The 21404-nt window shown below is 41.6% G+C and overlaps 1 protein-coding gene across 1 annotated transcript in view; it reads left to right on the top strand.

The window, feature by feature from the left end:
* The window catches only part of KCNU1 (potassium calcium-activated channel subfamily U member 1), an 86651-nt gene extending 65713 nt beyond the window's left edge, over positions 1–20938 (top strand). The window contains exons 21-27 of the mRNA XM_079954942.1: positions 1772–1996; positions 3910–4084; positions 12611–12697; positions 14340–14461; positions 17358–17558; positions 20157–20257; positions 20725–20938. Coding sequence (XP_079811068.1) covers positions 1772–1996; positions 3910–4084; positions 12611–12697; positions 14340–14461; positions 17358–17558; positions 20157–20257; positions 20725–20896 — 1083 coding nt within the window. The 3' untranslated portion in view covers positions 20897–20938. The remainder of the gene's footprint in view (positions 1–1771; positions 1997–3909; positions 4085–12610; positions 12698–14339; positions 14462–17357; positions 17559–20156; positions 20258–20724) is intronic.
* The last annotated feature ends 466 nt before the right edge of the window (positions 20939–21404 follow it).

The raw sequence follows: 21404 nt of genomic DNA, 5'->3' as shown, positions 1-21404 counted from the left end.
GGAATAGGTGTAAATTACTCCAGTTTAATTTCAACTGACATAAATTTGGTCAGTTTTTGATAGGATTGCTCTGCCTGTATCTGAAAGACTGCCTATCCAAGCCTTCAGATCATCAAGTGATGTCTTTCTTCTAGAATATCCAGCCACTAAGATACAGAAAATGGCAACAACAGAAAGGGCCTTTCCAGCAGTGGCCCCTCAGTTGTGAAATGTCCTTCCCAGAGAGGCTTAACTGTTGCCTACTTTAATGGCTTTTCAGTACCAAAGACACACACACACACACACACACACACACACACACACACACTGCCCACAGTACTTTTAAAATGTTAACATTTAGTTTTTAAAAGGCAACATATGGCTATTTAGCTCTGTGATATTTTAATTATTTCAGCTTTCTGTTCAAATTGGTACTTCAATGTTTTAATTTCTTGATCTCTGCATTAAAGTGATTTATTTTGATTTCAAAATTGTCTTATTTGCTGCTTCTTAACTTGTTTTATCATAACACTGATTTTGAATAGGTTTTTGTTTCTTCGTTGTTGGTTTTTTAAATGTACATTGCCCAGATAATTGCTTATGGGTGTCTGATCAGTTGAATGAATTTGATTTCCTATGAATCACTGGTCTTTTAAAGAAGAGAAGTGCCAACATTTGTGTGTCATTTAAACTGAAATCCACGTTCCAAACCACAGAAGTTGAAATCCTAGAATATCACACTTGAAATTCTGATCTTGGGAGGGGGAGGGGGAGGAGGTTCCCCTCCATAAGCGAAAAAATACATTTTGAGATAGTGTGATACATTCTGAATTTCAGATTTGGGCAGGGAAATTAAATTGGTATCCTCCCTTCTCAGTTTGTTTCAACCACCAGTCTTTGACCAGACCTCTGTTGTTTTCCCTTGCTGTCACTTTTGCCTGCCCTTTCCAAGAAAACTGGTAGGACTAGGTGGAAGGAGAAGGAACCAAAGACTCTTGATAGTCACTCCCTTTGCTCCTCTCCCTCTCGATAATGGTATGAACTGAGTCCAAGGGGAGAAGGTAAATAATATAATAATATAATATATAATTATTTATAATTTATACCCTGCCCATCTGGCTGGGTTTCCCCAGCCACTCTGGGCGGCTTCCAACCAAATATTAAAAACAATACAGCGTCAGACATTAAAAACTTCACTAAACAGGGCCACCTTCAGTTGTCTTTTAAAAGTAAAGTAGTTGTTTATTGCCTTGACATCTGCTGGGGGGGGGGGCATTCCACAGGGCAGGCACCACTACCGAGAAGGCCCTCTGCCTGGTTCGGTTCCCTGTAACCTCACTTCTCATAGTGAGGGAACTGCCAGAAGACCCTTGGCGCTGGACCTCAGTGTCCGGGCTGAACGATGGGGGTGGAGACGCTCCTTCAGGTATACAGGACCGAGGGTGTTTAGGGCTTTAAAGGTCAGCACCAACACTTTGAATTGTGCTCAGAAACGTACTGGGATCCAATGAAGATCTTTCAGGACCGGTGTTATATGGTCTCGGCAGCCACTCCCAGTCACCAGTCTAGCTGCCGCATTCTGGATTAATTGCAGTCACAATGAATGGGTAGTTGTCGCTGTGACAGAAGTGAGCAAGCATAATATTGAAGGGCCCACCAAAATCTGAAAGCAGCACATATGACATTATATCAAGGATCCCTTTCCCAACATGAGAACCGCCCCCTTTTCCTTTAACTATTTTTCTAAAATAATGTTTCATTTCTTCATATAGTTCTGTTTTGTCCTGTTTAGAAGCGACGCAAGGGGCAATCCAATGATATGCGTGAGCACATTGTAGTCTGTGTTTTTGGAGATGCTACCTCTGCGCTGATTGGACTGCGGAACTTTGTGATGCCTCTGCGAGCCAGTAACTTCACACTCAGTGAGCTGAAGGATATTGTCTTTGTTGGATCACTTGAGTATCTCCACAGAGAATGGGAATTCATCCAAAATTTCCCCAAACTATTCTTACTGAGGGTATACATATTATTTACATATCGTACCCCTCCCCAATATTCTCATCTTAAAAATGCATTTATGTTAAAATCATGGAACTCAAAACTTCCTCAGAGCAACTCTAATGATACTGGATCCTCAAAATATAAACATCCCTGACATTATTAATTATATAATATCTTCTCTTTGTGGGCATTTGGGATTGAGTTGAACACAACTGATCAAAAGGAGTTAACATGTTCACATGGCATAATTTAAGGAGGCTATGCCTTTGGAAGTAAAAGCCTTGTCAAAAATGAAGAAACAAACAAGTTAGCAATACATAAACAGAGTGCTTTCCCATCATGGTCAGCATGACTAGATGAAACAAACCTTCTCTATTTATTGCCTTAATGTTTCCAAACATCTACTTTATTGTAAGGGTGGGTAAGCTTTTTCAACCCAAGGGTCAGAAAGGAAACTGGCCTACCGTCTTTGAGTTATTTTTGACAAGTGGGTGTGTCTGGTCACCTGCCAATCATTTTATGTCATTATGCTGTCACATGACAATGGAAAAAGGGCTCACGGTCAGCACTGATCTGCTCTGACAGTGAGCCCAGCTTTGTTAGTTTGCAGGCACAGTTTGGATTCAGAGCATTCCTGCGAATAGATATATTTCCTCTGCAGATCATCAGAGCTGTCTGCAAAAAGGAAACACTCATTTTCAGGAGACGGTTGAAGCTAGCCTGCACCTGCAAATGTATGACTTCAGAGGAGCTTGCTGTCAGCACCAGTGAGCCAATCAGTGCTTTCAGTAAGCTCCACTTGCCAAGAAATTATTTTTCCCTTGCAGACTTATCTCTACCTGCTCCACACCTGATATCACATCAAGTGTGAGATGAGTGAGTGTGGACACCCGTCAGGCCTAATTTGATCCCCACTCCTGCTTTATGGGATCTTCCATTTAGGCAGCTACTTTTCTTTGGATGTGATGAACAATTTCAGCCAATCTAATGCATGGTCACTTTCTCATTTAACTGGCAGCACTTGCTGGTGTAATTTGAAGGAAGATCTTGCATAGGAAAGATTCAGCCAGCAGCTTCAACCTGAACAGCTTTCCTATCCAAGATCCCCTTTGGATGAGATGAACAAAAGTCAGTATTACAAAACTGATCACACACTGGCCTGGCTATGCTTGTTCATTACGTCTGAGAAGATTTGCCTCAGAAGAAAGAAGACCTTGGAACATGTTATTCCCAACCACCTTGTACAACAGCTGCTGGGTTCTCCTTTAGAACTTCATTCCGAATCCAGTGCATTTGGCTCCAAGAGAAACATCATTTGACTTCCTCTTGAGAGTATCAGTGGAGCACACCTCATGAAATTCTTTTTACTATTAATGTCCTGTTTCTGTGCAGAAGCTCTCTACTTTTTGCTTTCCTGTTGAGGTTCTGATGGCCTCCTGCTAGAGCCTCCTTAATCTGAAATCTGCCCCTTGTTCTGAAGCATCAACTTTTTTTTCATATATTCAACAGAAAATAAGGGATGTATTTTAGTCAGTGTCCCTGAAATGGGACTTACCTGCCTTTATGGGATTCAAGTTTCTCTTGAACAAACACCGAAGCTTCTGAATACATGTTTGCCTGGCACCTTCATTATACACCTTTAGGTGCCAGGCAAAAACATTCCTTTTTAACCAGGGCTTTGGTTGATCCAATTTATATCCTATGCCCTTTTAAAATGTGTTTTTTTTGGGGGGGGTATTGGGCTGTTGTTTTTATTTTTATTAGGTATTTTGTGGTTTTATATCTTCATTTTATTATGTGAACTGCCCTGAGACCCTCTGGTATAGGGTGGTAGATAAATTCAAATGATGATGATGTTTCAGCTGAAGCTTGGATTTTTAAGTCTTGCCAGTCCTTTGACCCTCATGACTTTTCTTTTTTCTTTACCAGGGAAGTGCACTTTCCTGTGCTGATCTCAAAGCAGCCAACATCCAGTTTTGTAGCATGTGTGCCATTCTCTCAGCCCATGCACGAGGTCCTGGTGATCAAATCCTGGTGGATACAAAATCTATCCTGGCTACTCTGAACATCCGTTCCTTACATTTTAAAGCAAATTCATCATTAGGTAAGAAAGGGAAAGAGGATACATGGACTTCTCTCCGCATCAGCTCCAAAGGGTTAGGGGACTCCCTAGAATATATTCAGGGCCAGATTTAGGTTTCATGAGGCCCTAAGCTACTGAAGGTAATGGGGCCCTTTATATGTCCAGCTGTCCTTTGTCAACAACAAATTGTTGCTGCTTTTGTGTTGAATATATGCTGTATGGTAATTTATGGACCTAATAGGTATCTAAAGCCATTTGCACATGCAAAATGTAGGCACCCTATATATAGAAATGAGCAAACCAGTGATATTTTAGGGAGCAGGCTAGCAGGCAAGGACCATTACTTACATCATAGGCGCCTACACAACACAAAACACTGTTGCTGTATGTAGGTTTTGTTTTATTTGTTTTTATCTTATATTTTGGAAATGTACATCCAGGTTTTTTTCCCTTTAATTTTTTTTTTTGGGGGGGGGCTCCAAGAGAGTGGAGTCCTAAGCTATAGCTTGTTTAGCTTATACGTAAATCCAGCACTGAATATATTTAGGGTGTACACGGGTGAAGGCAAAGAAGTGAACACTCTATTGCGCAAGCAGAAATCAGCTCCACTTGTGGAGGAATATTATCTAATAGGGAGCCCAATAACTTGGAAGTAGTAGTTATTTTCCTAGGTAAAGGAAGAAACTTGTTTCTGAAGGCATCGTCACATGATCATGTGGATAATTTACCACAGTTTTGAAGTCACTTTGTACTGTAAGTCGGGTGATAAGACTGACAGTGTGTGCGGGCACCTTCATAAGAAAGCTTTAACTGTGCAATGACAGAGAAAAATTGTCATGAGGTGACATTTTCCTGTCAAAAAAATATTCCATAAAGTCTCCCACAGAGAAGGTTAACTGTGATAGATGATGGGGAATAAATGCAGCAGACTCAATTCTTGAGTGTTGAATCCAGCAAAGTTTCAGGAACTGGAAATTAGATCAGTGGTGCACTCCTATGCATGGCTACTCTGAAGTAAATCCTATTTAGTTAAATGGGGCTTACTCCAAGAAAAATGGGTATGGTATTGCAGCCTTCAGTGGATATTTTCCCATTCAGCAGAATAAATATGCACAGGATTGTACTGTTAATGTGCTTTTTAGTAAGGCTGAGAAGATTCTCATCTGTTTTTTAAAAAATAAAATAAAAAATAAAGACAATTAAAAACTTGCCTTTTAAACACAATTCTTCTCAGCTGCTGACAGACCAGTTTCTGAGTTGTTTTGACATACTGCCACCATGCTGTTCCCATTCAGTTGTTATTTTAAACTTTGCAACAGTAGATAAAGTCTCTTTGTTTCACATCAAAAACTTTGCCAAAAATGCATTTTTTTGTCATGAATGTGATGTAGACTCATAATGTAACTCCCTTGAATAAGTCGTGTGTGTGTGTGTGTGCGCGGAATCAGGAAATGATGGGTCTGCATTTTTTAAAAAAAGATGGTAATAACTAAGCAGGAATGGGGATTTTAAGGGGTTCAGACTGTGTTGCATTGAAGAGGAAGCTCAGATGTTCAAGAAACATCTTCACACTTACGATCTGGATGTCTCTGGGGCCAAAAACAACCAGTGGTGGTGCTAGGCTTGTGCCTTCAAATGAGGGCATGCCTTAACCATTTCTACATTAGCAGAAGATGTGATTTTAAAAAATGTCAAAGACCTTTTCCCACCTGCTAGGCTCCATACTGGCTGGGAGGAAAATGGAACAGAAAGGGAGTACGGTACAGAGAATAAGAGGAATAGGTCCACATCAAAAGTCCATCCACCTATCCCAGCATTCTGTCTCCAGGGCTGGCCAAAGGCATTTTGTTGCCTAAGATGAAGGACAAAATGCTATTTCCCTCCATTTCACAATGCAGAGGCCAACCTGACTGGAAGTCGACTCTTCTGCATTGGAGTAGGGTCAGTAGGCTAGATTATGAGGTGCAGGGCAGGTTGTGTGGCACACACAGTTTTTGTTAGGGTTGTTGCAAGTGGAATCCCTGATCTGGACCTTGTGCAGAGTAGAAATGAATGAGCTCTCCACCGCAAGAAAAAGTTTCACTGCCAACTGTTATAAACCAGTGACATAATAAATGTTGCAAATACAAAGTAACACATTGCTCTTAAACAAACTATTTGGTAACATGATCCAGCTTTCTTTAAGTTCTTAATACAGTTTAAAAACTTTCCTCTCTCTGGCCCCAGAAAGATATCCTATGCATGGAACTTGCTTTTTCAAGAACGCTCAGCTGAGTGGTTGGTTGTCTCTGGTTTTATCTTCTGCTGAGAGAGATTGCTGATTGGGTTTCCAGGGATGAGTCACCAGTTAGCCTAAAAACTCAAACTGAAAACTCTACCCTCTTCAGTGCATACAATCATACCATTTTATGTACATTTTATGTACATTAAACTTTTATCTTTAACAGTTTTCTCCTCCAACAGAAAGGAATGGACTGGGAAGATTATTCAGGGAAATGTGGTCTTGGAAATAACCTGGTCCTGAACTAGTTAGGTCTCAGCTAGTATTATTAATATCGCTTGCTTACAGGATACAATGAAGGTACAGTGGAAATAACTTTGAAGCTTAAAAAGATATATTGAGAGAATCACAGGTAGGGCACAGACCTTACCTAAAGCCGAGAAATTGTTTAGTGATAAGCTGAGCTTCACACAGTTTGTTGTTCAGTGGTAACTTCAAAAGACAAAAATTGGAATAAGGATATTTTGAAAGTTCAAACAAACAGGGTAATAGAATCAGGGACATGTGGCCTAAACCACTGAGCCTCTTGGGCTTCCCAGTCAGAAGGTCAGCGGTTCAAATCCCACCGACAGAGTGAGCTCCCGTTGCTCTGTCCCAGCCCCTGCCAACTTAGCAGTTCAAAAGCACACCAGTAGATAAATAGGTACCACTGCAGCAGGAAGATAAACGGTGTTTCTGTGTGCTCTGGTTTCTGTCACGGTGTTCTGTTGTGCCAGAAGCAGTTTAATCCTGCTGCCCACATGACCCAGAAAGCTGTCTGTGGACAAAAGTCGGCTCCCTAGGCCTGAAAGTGAGACAAGTGCCGCAACCCCATAGTCGCCTTGGACTGGACTTAACCATCCAGGGGTCCTTTACCTATACAAATGAAGCTTATATTCATCTTCTTGTCATAGCTTGTAATGCAAATAACTCAGTTGTTAAAAAATGCATGTCAAATATATTTTCCAGCTTAGGTATGATTAGCAAATCTCATGGTTTTAAGGGTGTAAATATTAGATCCCAGTTCAGAGAAACTCAATGACATTCTAGCCCAGGTGTGGGGAACCTTTGGGGTCGGGGGTGTGGAACCTCCAGGTGTTACCGATCTACAACTCCAATGGCCAGGGATGATGGGAGTTGTAGTTCAGCAACATCTGAAGAGCCACAGCTTCCCCACAATCTGCCTTAGTCCCTCACTTCATTGAGGCTTCTTCTCTTCCTCATTGGGAAAGCTCAGAGGGATCATATGACTAGGATGTCTAATGAAAGACTAACTCCACTTCCTTAGGAATTCATAGTAAGCTTTCAAAATGTGCTTGTACTTATTTCAGCTGCTACACTGAGATTTTTGTTAAATGTTCTGTGCTTTCATACCATCTTTTTTTGTTGTGCAAATATTGTTTGATGTTTTGAAGTTCTTTATAAAATCTTTTTCTTTAAAGATTTTTCATCGGTGTAAAAACCTTTCAGAAATCACAATGAGCTCAGGCAGACACACTTCATTCATGGGAGATCTTATATGGCTCAGTTAGCTGATAACCTTCTGTTATCTAAATACAGGGGTATGGAACTCTCCTAACAGGGGTGGAAACATGACATTGTTTCCGATGGGGGGGGGGAATAGATTTCTCAGCATAGCTGTAATTAGTATCCTGTCATGTTCCATCACAAACAGGTTGGCAAACCTAGGTACTGAACTAAATAATCTGTGGCATAATCTAAACATACAACAATAATTAAGCCTGACAGCTTAATATGCTGCTACAATCCAAACATACAGTAGAAATGTGCAATTAAGTAATCTTTTGTAATAGCAGCCTGCCAAGATGAGAGATTTCAGGTATAGGGCTGTGTACTCCTGGGGAGCAAAAATATTGACATAAGGAAACTGTAGCCAGGGCATGGCTACCTTCATATTAAAATCAAAAACTGTCTCATCTGAATAGGTGCACTGCTGGAATTCTCATTTGATTTTCTTCACCAGTTTTTGGAGTTGTATGGAGCTTCCTTATTAAAGGAGTTTCTTTGTAACATGGAGCTTCCTAATATCTGGTCAGATGATTTGTGTATGTAGCCAAGGATTGTCTCATCAACCTGGCAGAAGCTCTCCAGGGTCTCAGACAGAGAAGGGTCTTTTCCATCCCCTGAGACTCAGCTGGGGATGCCAAGGATCAATCCTGAGGCCTTTTGCATTCAAGGCATGTTTTCCACCATGGATAGTTACTTGTCTCACTTACCTGGCCTTGTTTCTGAAATGTGATGCATCACCATTCTGTTTCCATTGTTGTCTTCTTCTTCTTCTTCTTCTTCTTCTTCTTCTTCTTCTTCTTCTTCTTCTTCTCTGGCTTTTGTGCAAACACTCTGCCAAGTTTGGGGTAAAAGGGGCCAAGGACAGAAGTCAGATCCAGCTGCACCGATGCCCTCCAATAACTTCAATAGGGCATTAGAGGCCCCTCCTCCTCCTCCTCCTCCCCTTTAAAACATTTATTTTTTAGAAATTTTTTTTTTAGAAATACCTTTCATAAAAGCATGAGCAATGGAGTGTCACACACACACAGACACACAAACACAGTCAAATGTCCTCCCCCACTATAACCACTTTAACCATGTCACTGAAATCTTAATACACAGTTTTCCTTATCATCATAGCCACATTCAGTCAAAATAATGCCTTGTGGTTTTCTCTCTCCCTCCATTAAATCTTATGCTGTGTGAGAAGAAAGGACCATTAATCTAGAAATCAGAGAAGTGTCCATCAAACAGTGGAGATGGAGATGGTAGCAGCCAAAAAGATAAATTGTAGGTGACAAAGTGGGCAATAGCCTCAGATTCTCTTCCCGATTCCAGGTGACTTTGCCCCATCTTGGCCCCTACTACGTTCATCATCATCGTCGTCATCATTTTTTTATTTGTATGCCGCCTTTCCACAGTTAAAATAATGCTCAAGGCGGCTTACAATATGAAAAGATTTACATAATTACAAACATAGCAAAGTATTCATAAAAATAAATAAAATGCATTAAAAACTACATAACCAAACTGAACAATTTCCACATACAGTGGTATCTTTGGTTGAGAAGGGGATCCGTTCCGGGGGTCCGGCTGCATTCCAAGGTATTTGCAACTGGAGGTGCCGCTTCTGCACATGTGCATGGCATGGTTTAGCACTTCTGCGCATTCGCACACGATGAAACCCAGAAAAATACTTCCGGGTTTGCCACGTTCGCATCCCAAAGTTTACATATCCAGAGGGAGATACGTAAGTGGAGGTACGACTGTAGAAATAAAAATACAAAAAGTTAATATCAGTAACATCAGCAAAAACTCCCAACAAAACTTCCCTCAGAATACCCCAGTCCTTGCTGGACAGCAGCCACAGCAGCAGTTCTTATATGGCCTGTCAGGCCCCACCCTAGGCCAGGTGGAGAGTGGCAGGAACGTTGTCCTCCTCGTGTAACAACTTTCTCTATCCTTCTTTCACTTGCTGCATTTTGCCCCTTCTTTCAGGCCTTTTCTATCTGCCCCCTCCTATGGAAGGAACTGTGGTTTAGCATATGCTTCACATGCGGAGTGTCCCAAGTTCAATTTCTGGCACAGCAGGTTAAAATAATCCAGTGGCAGAGAAAGTGCAAGACCCTGGAGAGCTGCTACCAATACTGGTCTAGAGTGACTGTTTCCAGTTTTGGTTAGCCATTCCCTAGTTAAAGATAGCTTGGACATAGTAATCCATGCTCTGGTCACCTTCATGTTATATGAATGTAATGCGCTCTATTATCACATTTTGCCACCTGGCCCTCTGTTGTGGGACTGCCTTGTCCAGCTTGCGCCATGCCCTTAGTTGGCAAAGGCAGCATCTGGCTTCTGCCAGGTCTTGCAAATCTGCCTACAGGACTCTGTGAGCATCCTGCCAGGCCCACATACCTTCATAGGCAGCAGAACCTGGCTGCTACCTAGCATTGGGGCCGGCCCTTGAAGATGGTTTGGAGGCTGTGGCTGGAATACAGGGCAGTGGCCATTTTGAGTGAAACCTCAAAAAAGATATAGAACAACTCAGTTGCACAGACCTTCCTTTAGCAATATGGCAAATTAATTATACTGCCCCCATAACTTTCCAGTTTCAGTCGTTCGGCCTATTTGTATTAGCATAACTTTCCAGTTTGAGTCATTCGGCCTATTTGTATTAGCAGTGATGTTTCGTCCCATCATTGCACCAGAGTGTGACTTTGGTCTGTTACCTAGATATTCTCAAATAACTGAAATGAAGTCAATAAAATACCTACAGTAAAGTACCTACAGATAAGGTATATGATACTTAATTGATAATATTCAACAGCGTGGATCTGCTCTCTAAGACACTGAAGATTTCATTGTCTTAGACAGGCGCCTCTTATAGCACTTTGAAAACATTTTCATCTTCCCGGTCTGTTTTTTTTAACAACTTGCTGAGTGACTACTATAGGCCTCATTGACTTTGAAATTGGATTAACTGCTGCACAAAGGTGTGCCCCCCTTGAATCCTGTAGGATTGTATTCGTCTATGTGCACTCCAAAATCTATTTTATAATTCCTTTATCTCGTGACAAAAATATCCCACCAACAAGTTTAATACCACCCAAATTCCTGCTTATACAGCCAATTCCATTTTTAATCCAATTTATTTCCACCTTGGTAGTGTGACCTTGTTTTCTTTATTAGCATATGGGAGGGAGAAGAAAATACAGCTAATGCTTTCCTGGGTTTAAATCGAGAAATGGTGGGGGTTAATTCTTGCTTTATTTTACTTTGTCTGCAAGCAAATAAACAGGGCTGTGTATTTTTTATGTCACAATCTGCAATCAGATTGTACCAATCCTTTAAACTGAAACTGTTCTTATATCATAAATTGGGTCTTTTTTCAGGTGTGTGTATATAATTTGAAATGAACACCAATACCCCTAGTTCCCACAGGTTATTCTAATGCCTTTGTAGTCACTGACCAGAAACATGGGAAATGGGAGCCAGCAAGTTTATGTCTAAAGTCTTGTGTTCACACTGCATATAAATAAATATTATGCCAAAAAATCATGGGAAGTGTAGTTTGTTAATAGTGCTGAGAGTTGTTAAGAGACCCCTGTTATGCTCAGAGAGCCACAATTCCCAGAGTTCCCTGGGAAAAGAGATTGATATTAAATCCCTTTTTGTATCATAGCTTTGTGAGGGGAGTAGGGGTTTCCTCTTAAAACTTTTAGCACCCTAAAATGTAAAGTGCAGATGGAGGTCTAAGTGAGCAGTTGGGAAGAATACTGTGGGCCTGCATGAGAAAAAGTCACTTTTTTACAGGCAGGGCGGTGGGGATGGCTCTGGGATGACTCACAACCCTTAAATGGCTACAGCTTTGGACTGAGGCGCACTCCATTGTCTCTTGAGATAAATGGGTGCTGACAATACACACAAGCATACTGATGGACGTAAACACACATGCACACTGAAAGATGTCTCTTGCAGACTGGCTTTGGTCTTCATTGAAAAATTAATATATGGTAACTAAGATAAATTCAACTGATGTCTTGCTAAATCTATTTGTTGAGCAGCCTTCCCATATGCTCAAGGCAACACGGAAGGATAACTAAAACAGTTAGGAGAAAAATTGCAAAGCACACAGGATCTAAGCAGCGCTGAAGCAACTCATCAGCTGAGCTGCAACCCATATAAAACAGATGCCGCCACTACTGAAGGCATTATACCTCTACATAGCAGTCGCTAGGAAATTGTGCATGGGAAAACTGTTGTTGCACCCAGGTCTTGCTTGGGGGCTTCCTATAGGAATCCAGTTGACCACTCTTGGTTGTATCCAACACTAGACCTGCTCCATTGAAGCTAATTGATATGACAAACTTTGGTTCATTAATTTCACTAGATGTACTGTGAGTAGAACATAGTTGGATACAACCAATGTGGGACTAGATGGGCTTTGGTCTGATCCAGCAGGGATCTTATTACTTTGTACCCTCTCTGGAAAGCTAGTAGAGAAGAGGAATTACAGAATTTAGGACTGACTTCATTTACAGTTTTAGGACCACTGGTTTGACTGACTGATATCTGATGACAATAAACAGCTCCAGGAAGAGCTTTCAAGTAGTTATTTCAAATCTTTCAAGATAATGGAGCTTGGGAGAACAGCATTCAATAAACAGAGGTGTCTTTTATAGTTACAATAATATACAATAAGCACTTTTGGGCAGTCTCAAAATTTAGCTCTTTGATCCCTGACTTTCTCTTCTTTCTTTTGCCTGCATTGTTACTGAAAGTTGCTCAAATGGAAATCAGTCAGGGAACAATTGATAGTCCACCAGTGCCCATTCTTTCCAAACGGACTCCCATCATCACTGAGCTGAGTAAGTTCTTCTTTGGGAACAAATTTCACCAGTGTTATGCCTGATGCATTATTTATTTACTCCTGAAACCTCTTTAGAATTCAAAGATGGAAAATGACAGCATGCCGTGTCCAAGGAACATAAAAAAGATTTGACTTAAATGTTAATTCACAGGCTTTGAAGAAGTCTCAATAGCTTATAAGGAGAATATATGTAACAAAGTGTTACAAAGACTCAGCATGAAACTAAAGCAAAACTTTTTTTTTCATCCCTGCAACATCCACATGGATGTTTCTGGAGGATTTGGAAGTGCTTTTAAGTTTTGGTGAGCATCTATTCCTTTCAGTCACCGTTCTTGGATCTTTTGACAGTTTGTAATGATTAAAACTACTGATGCGGCTGGATTTCAGAATTGGAGGTGGTTGAAAACAGCACCTCCACTTTGGAAATAACAAACTTTTTATGTTCCAAGCCAAAACCACTTTGCATTTGGGTTAGGCTTATACAGAAGCACAGTCTGTTGAAATATTCCTCCATCCTTTCCCCAAATAGTTACTTTCCCCAGCAGCAACTGGGTCCTCAAGATACTTTTGGACTGTGAAGGTGTAGGGGTCCATTCAAGACCTGAGGAGCAGCCCTTCACTCTCCACATTCAGTTGCTGCTCAAGGAAGATTGCCTTTGGGGAAAAGAAAGGGATGAAATGCAATAATTGAGGGATTTGGTTTCTGGGAAGGCTGGGGGCAGTGGAGGCCTAGCAGTGAGGGATTTGGAATAGTCAAGGTCTCCTGAGATATCAGAAACATTCACAATGTTCTTATATGAAAAATGCAGGTTTAAAAAGTCACTTTATGGTGGCTTTTCTGCCACAGTAATGATTATCTCAACTGAGAACATCTTTCTTATTTTAACTATTTTTACTTAAGTAACTTTACTTACTTTCCAAATATTTTTGGCCTGCATCTTCCACTGTATTAATATACCGTATTTTTTGCTCTATAAGATGCACCAGGCCATAAGACACACCTAGTTTCTGGAGGAGGAAAACAAGAAAAAAAATATTCTGAATCCCAGAAGCCAGAACAGCAAGAGGGATCGCTGCACCGCGAAAGCAGCGATCCCTCTTGCTGGTCTTGCTTCTGGGATAGCTGCGCAGCCTGCATTCGCTCCATAAGATGCACACACATTTCCCCTTACTTTCTAGGAGGGAAAAAGTGAGTCTTATAGAGCAAAAAATATGGTAAATATGGGCATGAGTGGTAGGGGAAATGTAATTAAATGTTGACTTGTTTGTTTTCACAAACCAGGTGAGTCTTAGTACTCAGCCTTGTCACAAAGCCTAAAAGACTTCTGATCTATCATAATATAATTAATCAAGTGCCACCAAGTTATAAATGCATCTAGCTTGCTTGCTTACTGATAATCATCACCATTATTTATTGTCACAAGAGCTCATTTCTTGATTGATCTCAACTCCTGGCCTCAGTAAATAATTTGGCCATACAAGTCCATTAAAGCAACCACTCCTTCCTTTCTCTCACATTATTTCCATTATTTTACAGCACAGGAAATTGTTGAGTTTAATTATGATAATTTCTATTGATTATATACAACCTTGGTGTTTGCAAGCGGTTGAGCTTCTGCTATTGCTTTGTCCTCTTTCAGAGATTGCCTCCAATGCACAATTCTTTGAACAGAGCAACACAAATGAATCTGTTTATGGAATTCAACAGTTATCCAGAGGAACAGTATTTTCTGACAGCTTTTTGGATGCTGTAATGTGCACTGTAAGTCCCTTCTAGACCTTCCAACTTGAGTCTCATATTAAATCACCCATCTCTAGAAGACTGCTGGGTAGAAATGGTTAAGCATGATTCTCCACTGAATTGTTAACCTCTTCCAGCAAAGTTCTACTATGGGCAGAAATGCAGTTTGACTTGCTGTCCATGTTTGCTTTGCTTACAAAATGTATTATGCACTTCTAACCTAAAACATGCATTTATTTCACATTAAAGCCAGGAATTACTTTTCTGAAATTTGGTGGAATGTATAACTAGGGTTTATAGGAGCAGGGTTTATTTTGGCAGAACAATTTCTAGAATGGGCCCAGGGTGCAGTGTATTCCTGTAAGTATATAAGGCCAGACCTCTACCATGTTCAGCAATGGACAGCTTCTTCTGCAATAGACAAAACCTCTGGACGTGTACATTGAAGTCTAGAGCATCTCAGGGAGCCTCTGTATAATGTTAGGTCTTTACTTGTGTGGCTATAAGATTTTCATATGGTGTAGGATAGTTTTCTTTGGTTCCTGAAAGGTCCTAGAGGATGCAAGCACAACCTGGTGACATCTCTAGATTCCTGGAATGGACTTTGGAACGGAGTTGGACACAATAAGAAATGCAAATTCACTCACTCAGAATACTATACAAATCCACCCTAATTTGACTTTAGAGATAGGCCAATGTTGTACTAATGATAGTTAGCACTAGATAACAAAGTTGTGTGAATATGTAACCAATTATCCATATTATTAAAAATCTTAAAGCCAAGTTTGAGTAGATTTCACCGATTTCATTGCTTTGCTGTTTCATAACTTGCCTCTGTCATGCATTCTACTCCCGAATTGCGGTGATAAGTGGAGGAATTTCTAAAGTTCATTCTGGAATTAGAGCATGTGCAAATTTCTTAACATTTTCAGGGCCCAAAGACTGCCCAAAACTAATCTTGAACATTGGTGTGTGCACAGTTTTTACAGTTGTGCATATGCACTTCTTGAGCATGGGTAAAACACCACCAAAATAATATTGATGTAATCATGCATACAATTACATCAAGACTGATTTTGTTGTTGTTACCCTGTTTAATCAATGTACAGTGCCTAAGCATATCAGTAATGTCTAGGTGAATTAGGATTTTTGCAGGAGTGCGATCCTTTTCAATGAGACTGAAGCTTCTTTTGAATGTACTCACATTTACTGCAGGGATGTTCTTAAAGAAATTCAGCTCTCTTTAGTTGTCTTTCTTTTCACTCTGCAAACTCAAACAGTGTATAACTCAGCAAATAAAATGCAGGTGACACATAAATCCGATTAATTAAGCCAAGTATGTAAATGAAATCCTTTTGATGTCAAAAAAGTTTAGCCATGATATGTTAAAGAGCTCAGCAAAGTATGTAAAATGTTGATTCCCTCTGAGCTAGATAAGCCTGGCCAAGAGAACATGATAATTCTGAAAAAATCCCTCCTCAAAAAGGCAGAAAAGGCTCAAGTAAAATTGAAGTGCAATTCACCAGCATGGCCTGTAAGTTTGCAAGGACCATTCAGTTATTTAAATGCTTGGCAGGTTTTATGGTATTTACTTTACTATCCTAATAACAATATGTCAGGTCTCAGCTCCTGCCAACCTAGCAGCTCGAAAGCATATCAGCACAAGTAGATAAATAGGTACCGCTGTGGCGGGAAGACAAACGGCATTTCTGTGCACTCAAGTTTCCGTCACGGTGTTCCGTTGCGCCAGAAGCGGTTTCGTCCTGCTGCCCATATGACCCAGAAAGCTGTCTGTGGACAAATGCCGGCTCCCTCAGCCTGAAAGCGAGATGAGCGCTGCAACCCCATAGTCGCCTTTGACTGGACTTAACCATCCAGGGGTCCTCTATTTTTACCTTTACCTAAGCCAGGTTGAAAGGAAAGGACTTCACCAACATATACACCCTCTCTGAAACAAATAAATAACACTCATAAATAATGCTACCATCTACATGTCATATGAACCATCCCTTCAGATTCCCTAAATGCCTTTAAGAGGTTGGGGTACTTTGCTGGTTCTTGATTTTCTAATCTTAAGGCCAGGCTTCCTCAACCTCAGTCCTCCAGATGTTTTTGGCCTACAATTCCCATGATCCCTAGCTAGCAGGTCCAGTGGTCAGGGATAAGGGGAATTGTAGTGTCAAAACATCTGGAGGACTGAGGTTGAGGAAACCTGCTTAAGGCCCTGCTTAAGGCTGTCATGAGAGATTTGGTGTCCCCTTATTTTTTGGAAATAATCATAGTCACCCAGTCATCTGAATTCAATAGTTTGTGGCCCTATACTGGTCACCATGCTGATCCTCTATTTTCTTGCTGATACAATAATATGGAGATTTCCAGTGTCAGACCAGTGAGAATTCTGATGGCCAATACAGCATGCCCTGCACTCTCAAGAGATATCAGTTAGAGTAGCAATCAAACTTTGCTTGATGAAATTTTCCAAGATTCCCTCAAAATTGTTCAGAGGTCCTAATCCTGCAGTCCTAATCCTGCCATATATATTACCTGGCAGAGATGCTGTCCACCACAACCTTCCCTGCTATTCATTCCTGCTGGAAAATGCATTGTGAGTGCACTCAAATTGTGTTGTGCGACAATGAGGCCCGAGAACCCTGAGCAGTACCGTAACGATGTTAATATTTGAAAAGGCAGGCTGGATCCTTCTGAAAATGCACATGGACTCCACAGAAAATGTTCAAGCTTCTTGGTGGCAGGCAAATTAATGTGAATTAGCATTGCTTGATTATAGGAAATTCGAAAACCATTGTTCTAGAATACCTACAGGAAGGCCCTATCAAGTCTAATTGGATAGACATTTGCTGTCTTTTGTATCATCTGGTAGAAATGAATGTTTGTCTTCTGTACATTTTCATTGCAGACCTACCATAATCACCATGTGTTGGCTTTACTGCAGTCACTGGTGACTGGGGGGACCAGTCCAGAACTGGAAGAATATCTGGCAGAGGAGGCTTCGCTGAGTGGCAGTACTAGCAATGTGGTGCACTTTGGATCGAGGAACAGGTGTAAACTGGCACTTTTAGCACTGACAGATTCTCCAAGTGTAGTAGACGGACGACTGGTGAGTTGTATTTAGCTCATTTCCTTCAAGCTACCTCTTTTAAGTCTCATTGATGTGCTTCAAACCATCATGAGCAAGTGAATTAGGAAGATAGGCAGCTGTGTTTACTGTTTTCTTGGATTTGCAATCCATAGACTGTTTTGAATCACATGCATGAGCTTTGTATCAGCATTCATATCAATAACCTCATTTTAAAAGGTCCATTTGAGGCAACAAGGAGTGCTTAAGTCAGTGAAGACAATGGGACAAAGGCAGATGAACCTCAGTTTAGAACATGCTGAGAAGGTGTGAAATTGGATGGAATAAGAATTGGTCTGATCCATCCATCCTTACCATGTTGGTGCCAATGCCTTTTAACATCTATATCGTTGGTTCCTTTAAAATATATATATATATGCTGATGATCCTGGTGGACCCCCTACTGATTTTTCTGCTAGTGGTAGCAATTGTAATGCACTGCTAGTTGCTGTATGATTCTTAATTGTATTTTTATTGCTTCTTTTATTTCTTAAGTATCAAATTTTATTGTACTATATAAGAAATAAAAGCATTAAAAGCACAATTACAAATCAATATGAATTTTTAATGCAGTGGATGTTTCTGTTGTGCCCACCGGACTCACTTTTCAAGTGCAGCCACTACATCTGCCATTCTTCAAAAACATGATGTGTACCATCCAAATGAAGGTATCTGAAGAAGTGTGCATGCACACAAAAGCTCATGCCAGTGACAAACTTAGTTGGTCTCTAAGGTGCTACTGGAATGAATTTTTATTATTTTGTTTCATCCAAATGAAGCTCAGTTTGGAAAGGCATGATCTGTATGAAGCCCTGGGGAACTGGTCATTAGGGGATCTGGTGCTAGATATTACTACTTTGTAGACAATGTGACACTCAGCCAGGGGCATAGGAGGGGGGATGCGGGGGGTGCACCCCACCCCAGGTGCCGTCTCTGAATGGGGTGACAAAAAGACACCCCCCCGACTTGCCCCATCGCCCCCGAGGGATCTCACCTCTGCAGCCGTGCGCAAACGATTGTGCCGCTGCCCCACATGGAGGATCGCCCCGCCACCATACGCAGAGGATCACCCCGCCCCTGTGCAGCAGATTGCCCCGCCCCCACACAGCAGACCCCCCCCCCCGAGTGCACAGCATGGCCGCCACCCTGTGTGCCCATGCAGCCAGCTCTGCTACTGTAAAGGTAAAGGTAAAGGGACCCCTGACCATTAGGTCCAGTCGCGGACGACTCTGGGGTTGCGACGCTCATCTCGCTTTATTGGCCGAGGGAGCCAGCGTATAGCTTCTGGGTCATGTGGCCAGCATGACTAAGCTTCTTCTGGCGAACCAGAGCAGTGCACGGAAACGCTGTTTACCTTCCTGCCGGAGCGGTACCTATTTATCTACTTGAACTTCATGCTTTTGAACTGCTAGATTGGCAGGAGCAGGGACCGAGCAACGGGAGCTCACCCCATCGCAGGGATTTGAACCACCGACCTTCTGATCGGCAAGCCCTAGGCTCTGTGGTTTAACCCACAGCGCCACCTGCATCCCTCTTTCTGCTGCTGTACTCAGCTCTATTTCTGTGCATCATTTAAGCAGGGGGAGTCTGTGTAGGACCTAGGCCAGGGCTTGGAAGCAGTTGTGGCGTGGATGAGGGCCAATATACTGGGATTGAATCCTGACATCCTAAGAGTGGGTGGTTCCTGGATTCAGGACTTTGGCAGGTCACCTGTTCTCTACAAGGTTCACTCCCTTTAAAGCAGCAGTTCTCAACCTGTGGGTCCCCAGATGTTGTTGGAGTACAACTCCCATCATCCCTGAGCTCTGGCCTTCCTAGCTAGGGGTGATGGGAGTTGTAGTTCAACAACATCTGGGGACCCACAGGTTGAGAAAGGCTGCATACTTCAGGTGTGCGTCTGGATCCAACTTTGCCAGTGGAGGCACCGGTGAACTCGACAGCTACCTGACCCCAGTGACCAATGCATTATATGTGAGGCCACCACAATCCTGACTGGAACCTGTGGTAAAAATGCACATGCATATGAATTCATACAAAATTAAGAATTTTATTTTATTTTATTTTAAACCAGAATAACAAATGATTCCTAATCTATGTGTTCCACATTTTTGGGGTGAGGGAGATGGGTGCTTTATAAATGAGGAAGGAAAGTGGATGAGGAGAGTTTCAGAGTTAGCTCTAGCTTCCTACCCTGCCAAGGAGAGTAATAAGTTTGGAAACTACTATTTTAAACCAGGGCCTTCAACCAGTAGTTTATGGGACATACACAGCAAGGGAGAGGCTGAAAGGCCCTGCAGGCCAGGCATTTATCCTTACCATGGGCGCAGTGCCAAGCGCCACTACTGGTCAGTTGGCACCGTGCCCAGGGGGAACGCCCTCTACATTCCTGCTGCCATTGGCCAATTTGGTGGCAGAAAGACAATGTGGACTGCAATAGGCCAGTTCACAGGGGAAGCCCAGGGCCCGCCCACAAAGCCACGTGCCCAAGAAGGTACAAACAGACTTATCAATTAAATTAATCTTATCAAGGAATGTTGATATGGCATTAAGACAATATTGTCACTTTCCCCCTCTTCACAGCTCTTCTTTGGGGATATCTACAATCTAGCACTTGAGTTGCTTGGAATCCTTTGCTTTGGCCTCTACCGTCAGAAAGATGAGACCAGTCTGATTGAAAATAGGAAAGTATATTGCAAATTGAAACGTACAGATGCAGCTCCGTTTGAGTGTGTCAGTTTCAAAACAAATAAGAAAATAGTTCACATTTGCATGGATCAGTATTGGTCCAAATATTATTATTATTATTATTATTATTATTATTATTATTATTAATTGTATACCGCCCTTCATCCAAAGATCACAGGGCGGTTCACAACATAAAAATGCAAAATGAGAATACTGTACTACTGCATTAAAAGATTGTATCATGTATGTATGATACATTTTAGGGTATTATTACACAAGTAAGAATTAAATTTTCTCTTTCCCATTAACCCCTTCCCATTTTACGCAGATCTTTTGCACCATTATGCAAGTTTTTAAAAACACATTCAAAACCCCTTAATATATATGTCCAAAAAACAATTGCTCCTTTGAGTGTGTAGTTTTTCAAATTGTGATATTGCTGACTCTTTTTTTCTAAAAACAGATTTGTGATTGCTCGGCCACCTACCAATTTTGAGATCTACGCCTCTGATCAGTTCTATTGCCTTGTCCCATTCAACACTTTAGTAAATGACCTGTCAGCTGTGGTAAAGTCCATTCGAACAGTCAGACGAAAGGGTGCTTTGCAGACACCAGACCAAGTGTTTTTATCATGAAATATGCCAGCATCTCCCTTCAAATAAATACTTTGTTCTTTATGAAGTGTCTGCAACCATTTCTCCCCGCTTCCATCCTTTACCCTGGGGTATGATTTAAGGTTAAGCATTCCAGGATCCAAATCCAAAATTCTCACCAAGTATAGTTTAGACAAACCCATGTGATTGTTCCAGGGGCTTCTGGGGAGACCTCACATTTCATGAAGGGAGTGTGATTGGAGTCCGCTTGCATTCTCCTTGCATTCTGCTGCTCCCAGGCACTTCTACCGAAGAGAACAATGAGCTCTCTGTCAATCACTGCACCAGAGTCCATAGAGCCACAGATGGGATGCTTTCCATGGACCCAAGGAACCAAATACCCCCCACTCTACCTTGCTGGTCCCATGCAATAGGGAGTGAACCAGGCAGGAGGCCCCTCTACAGGCCAGAGAGTTGGACTGGACACTGAGGTTCAAAGGGCCTCAATCTACCTCTAGCCTTTGTTGGGTCAAATGGCTTGCTCCAGATG

Source organism: Podarcis cretensis, assembly GCF_951804945.1.
Source record: "Podarcis cretensis genome assembly, chromosome: 15".
Taxonomy (NCBI): Eukaryota; Metazoa; Chordata; class Lepidosauria; order Squamata; family Lacertidae; genus Podarcis; species Podarcis cretensis.
This window is presented reverse-complemented; position numbering and strand designations above follow the sequence as displayed.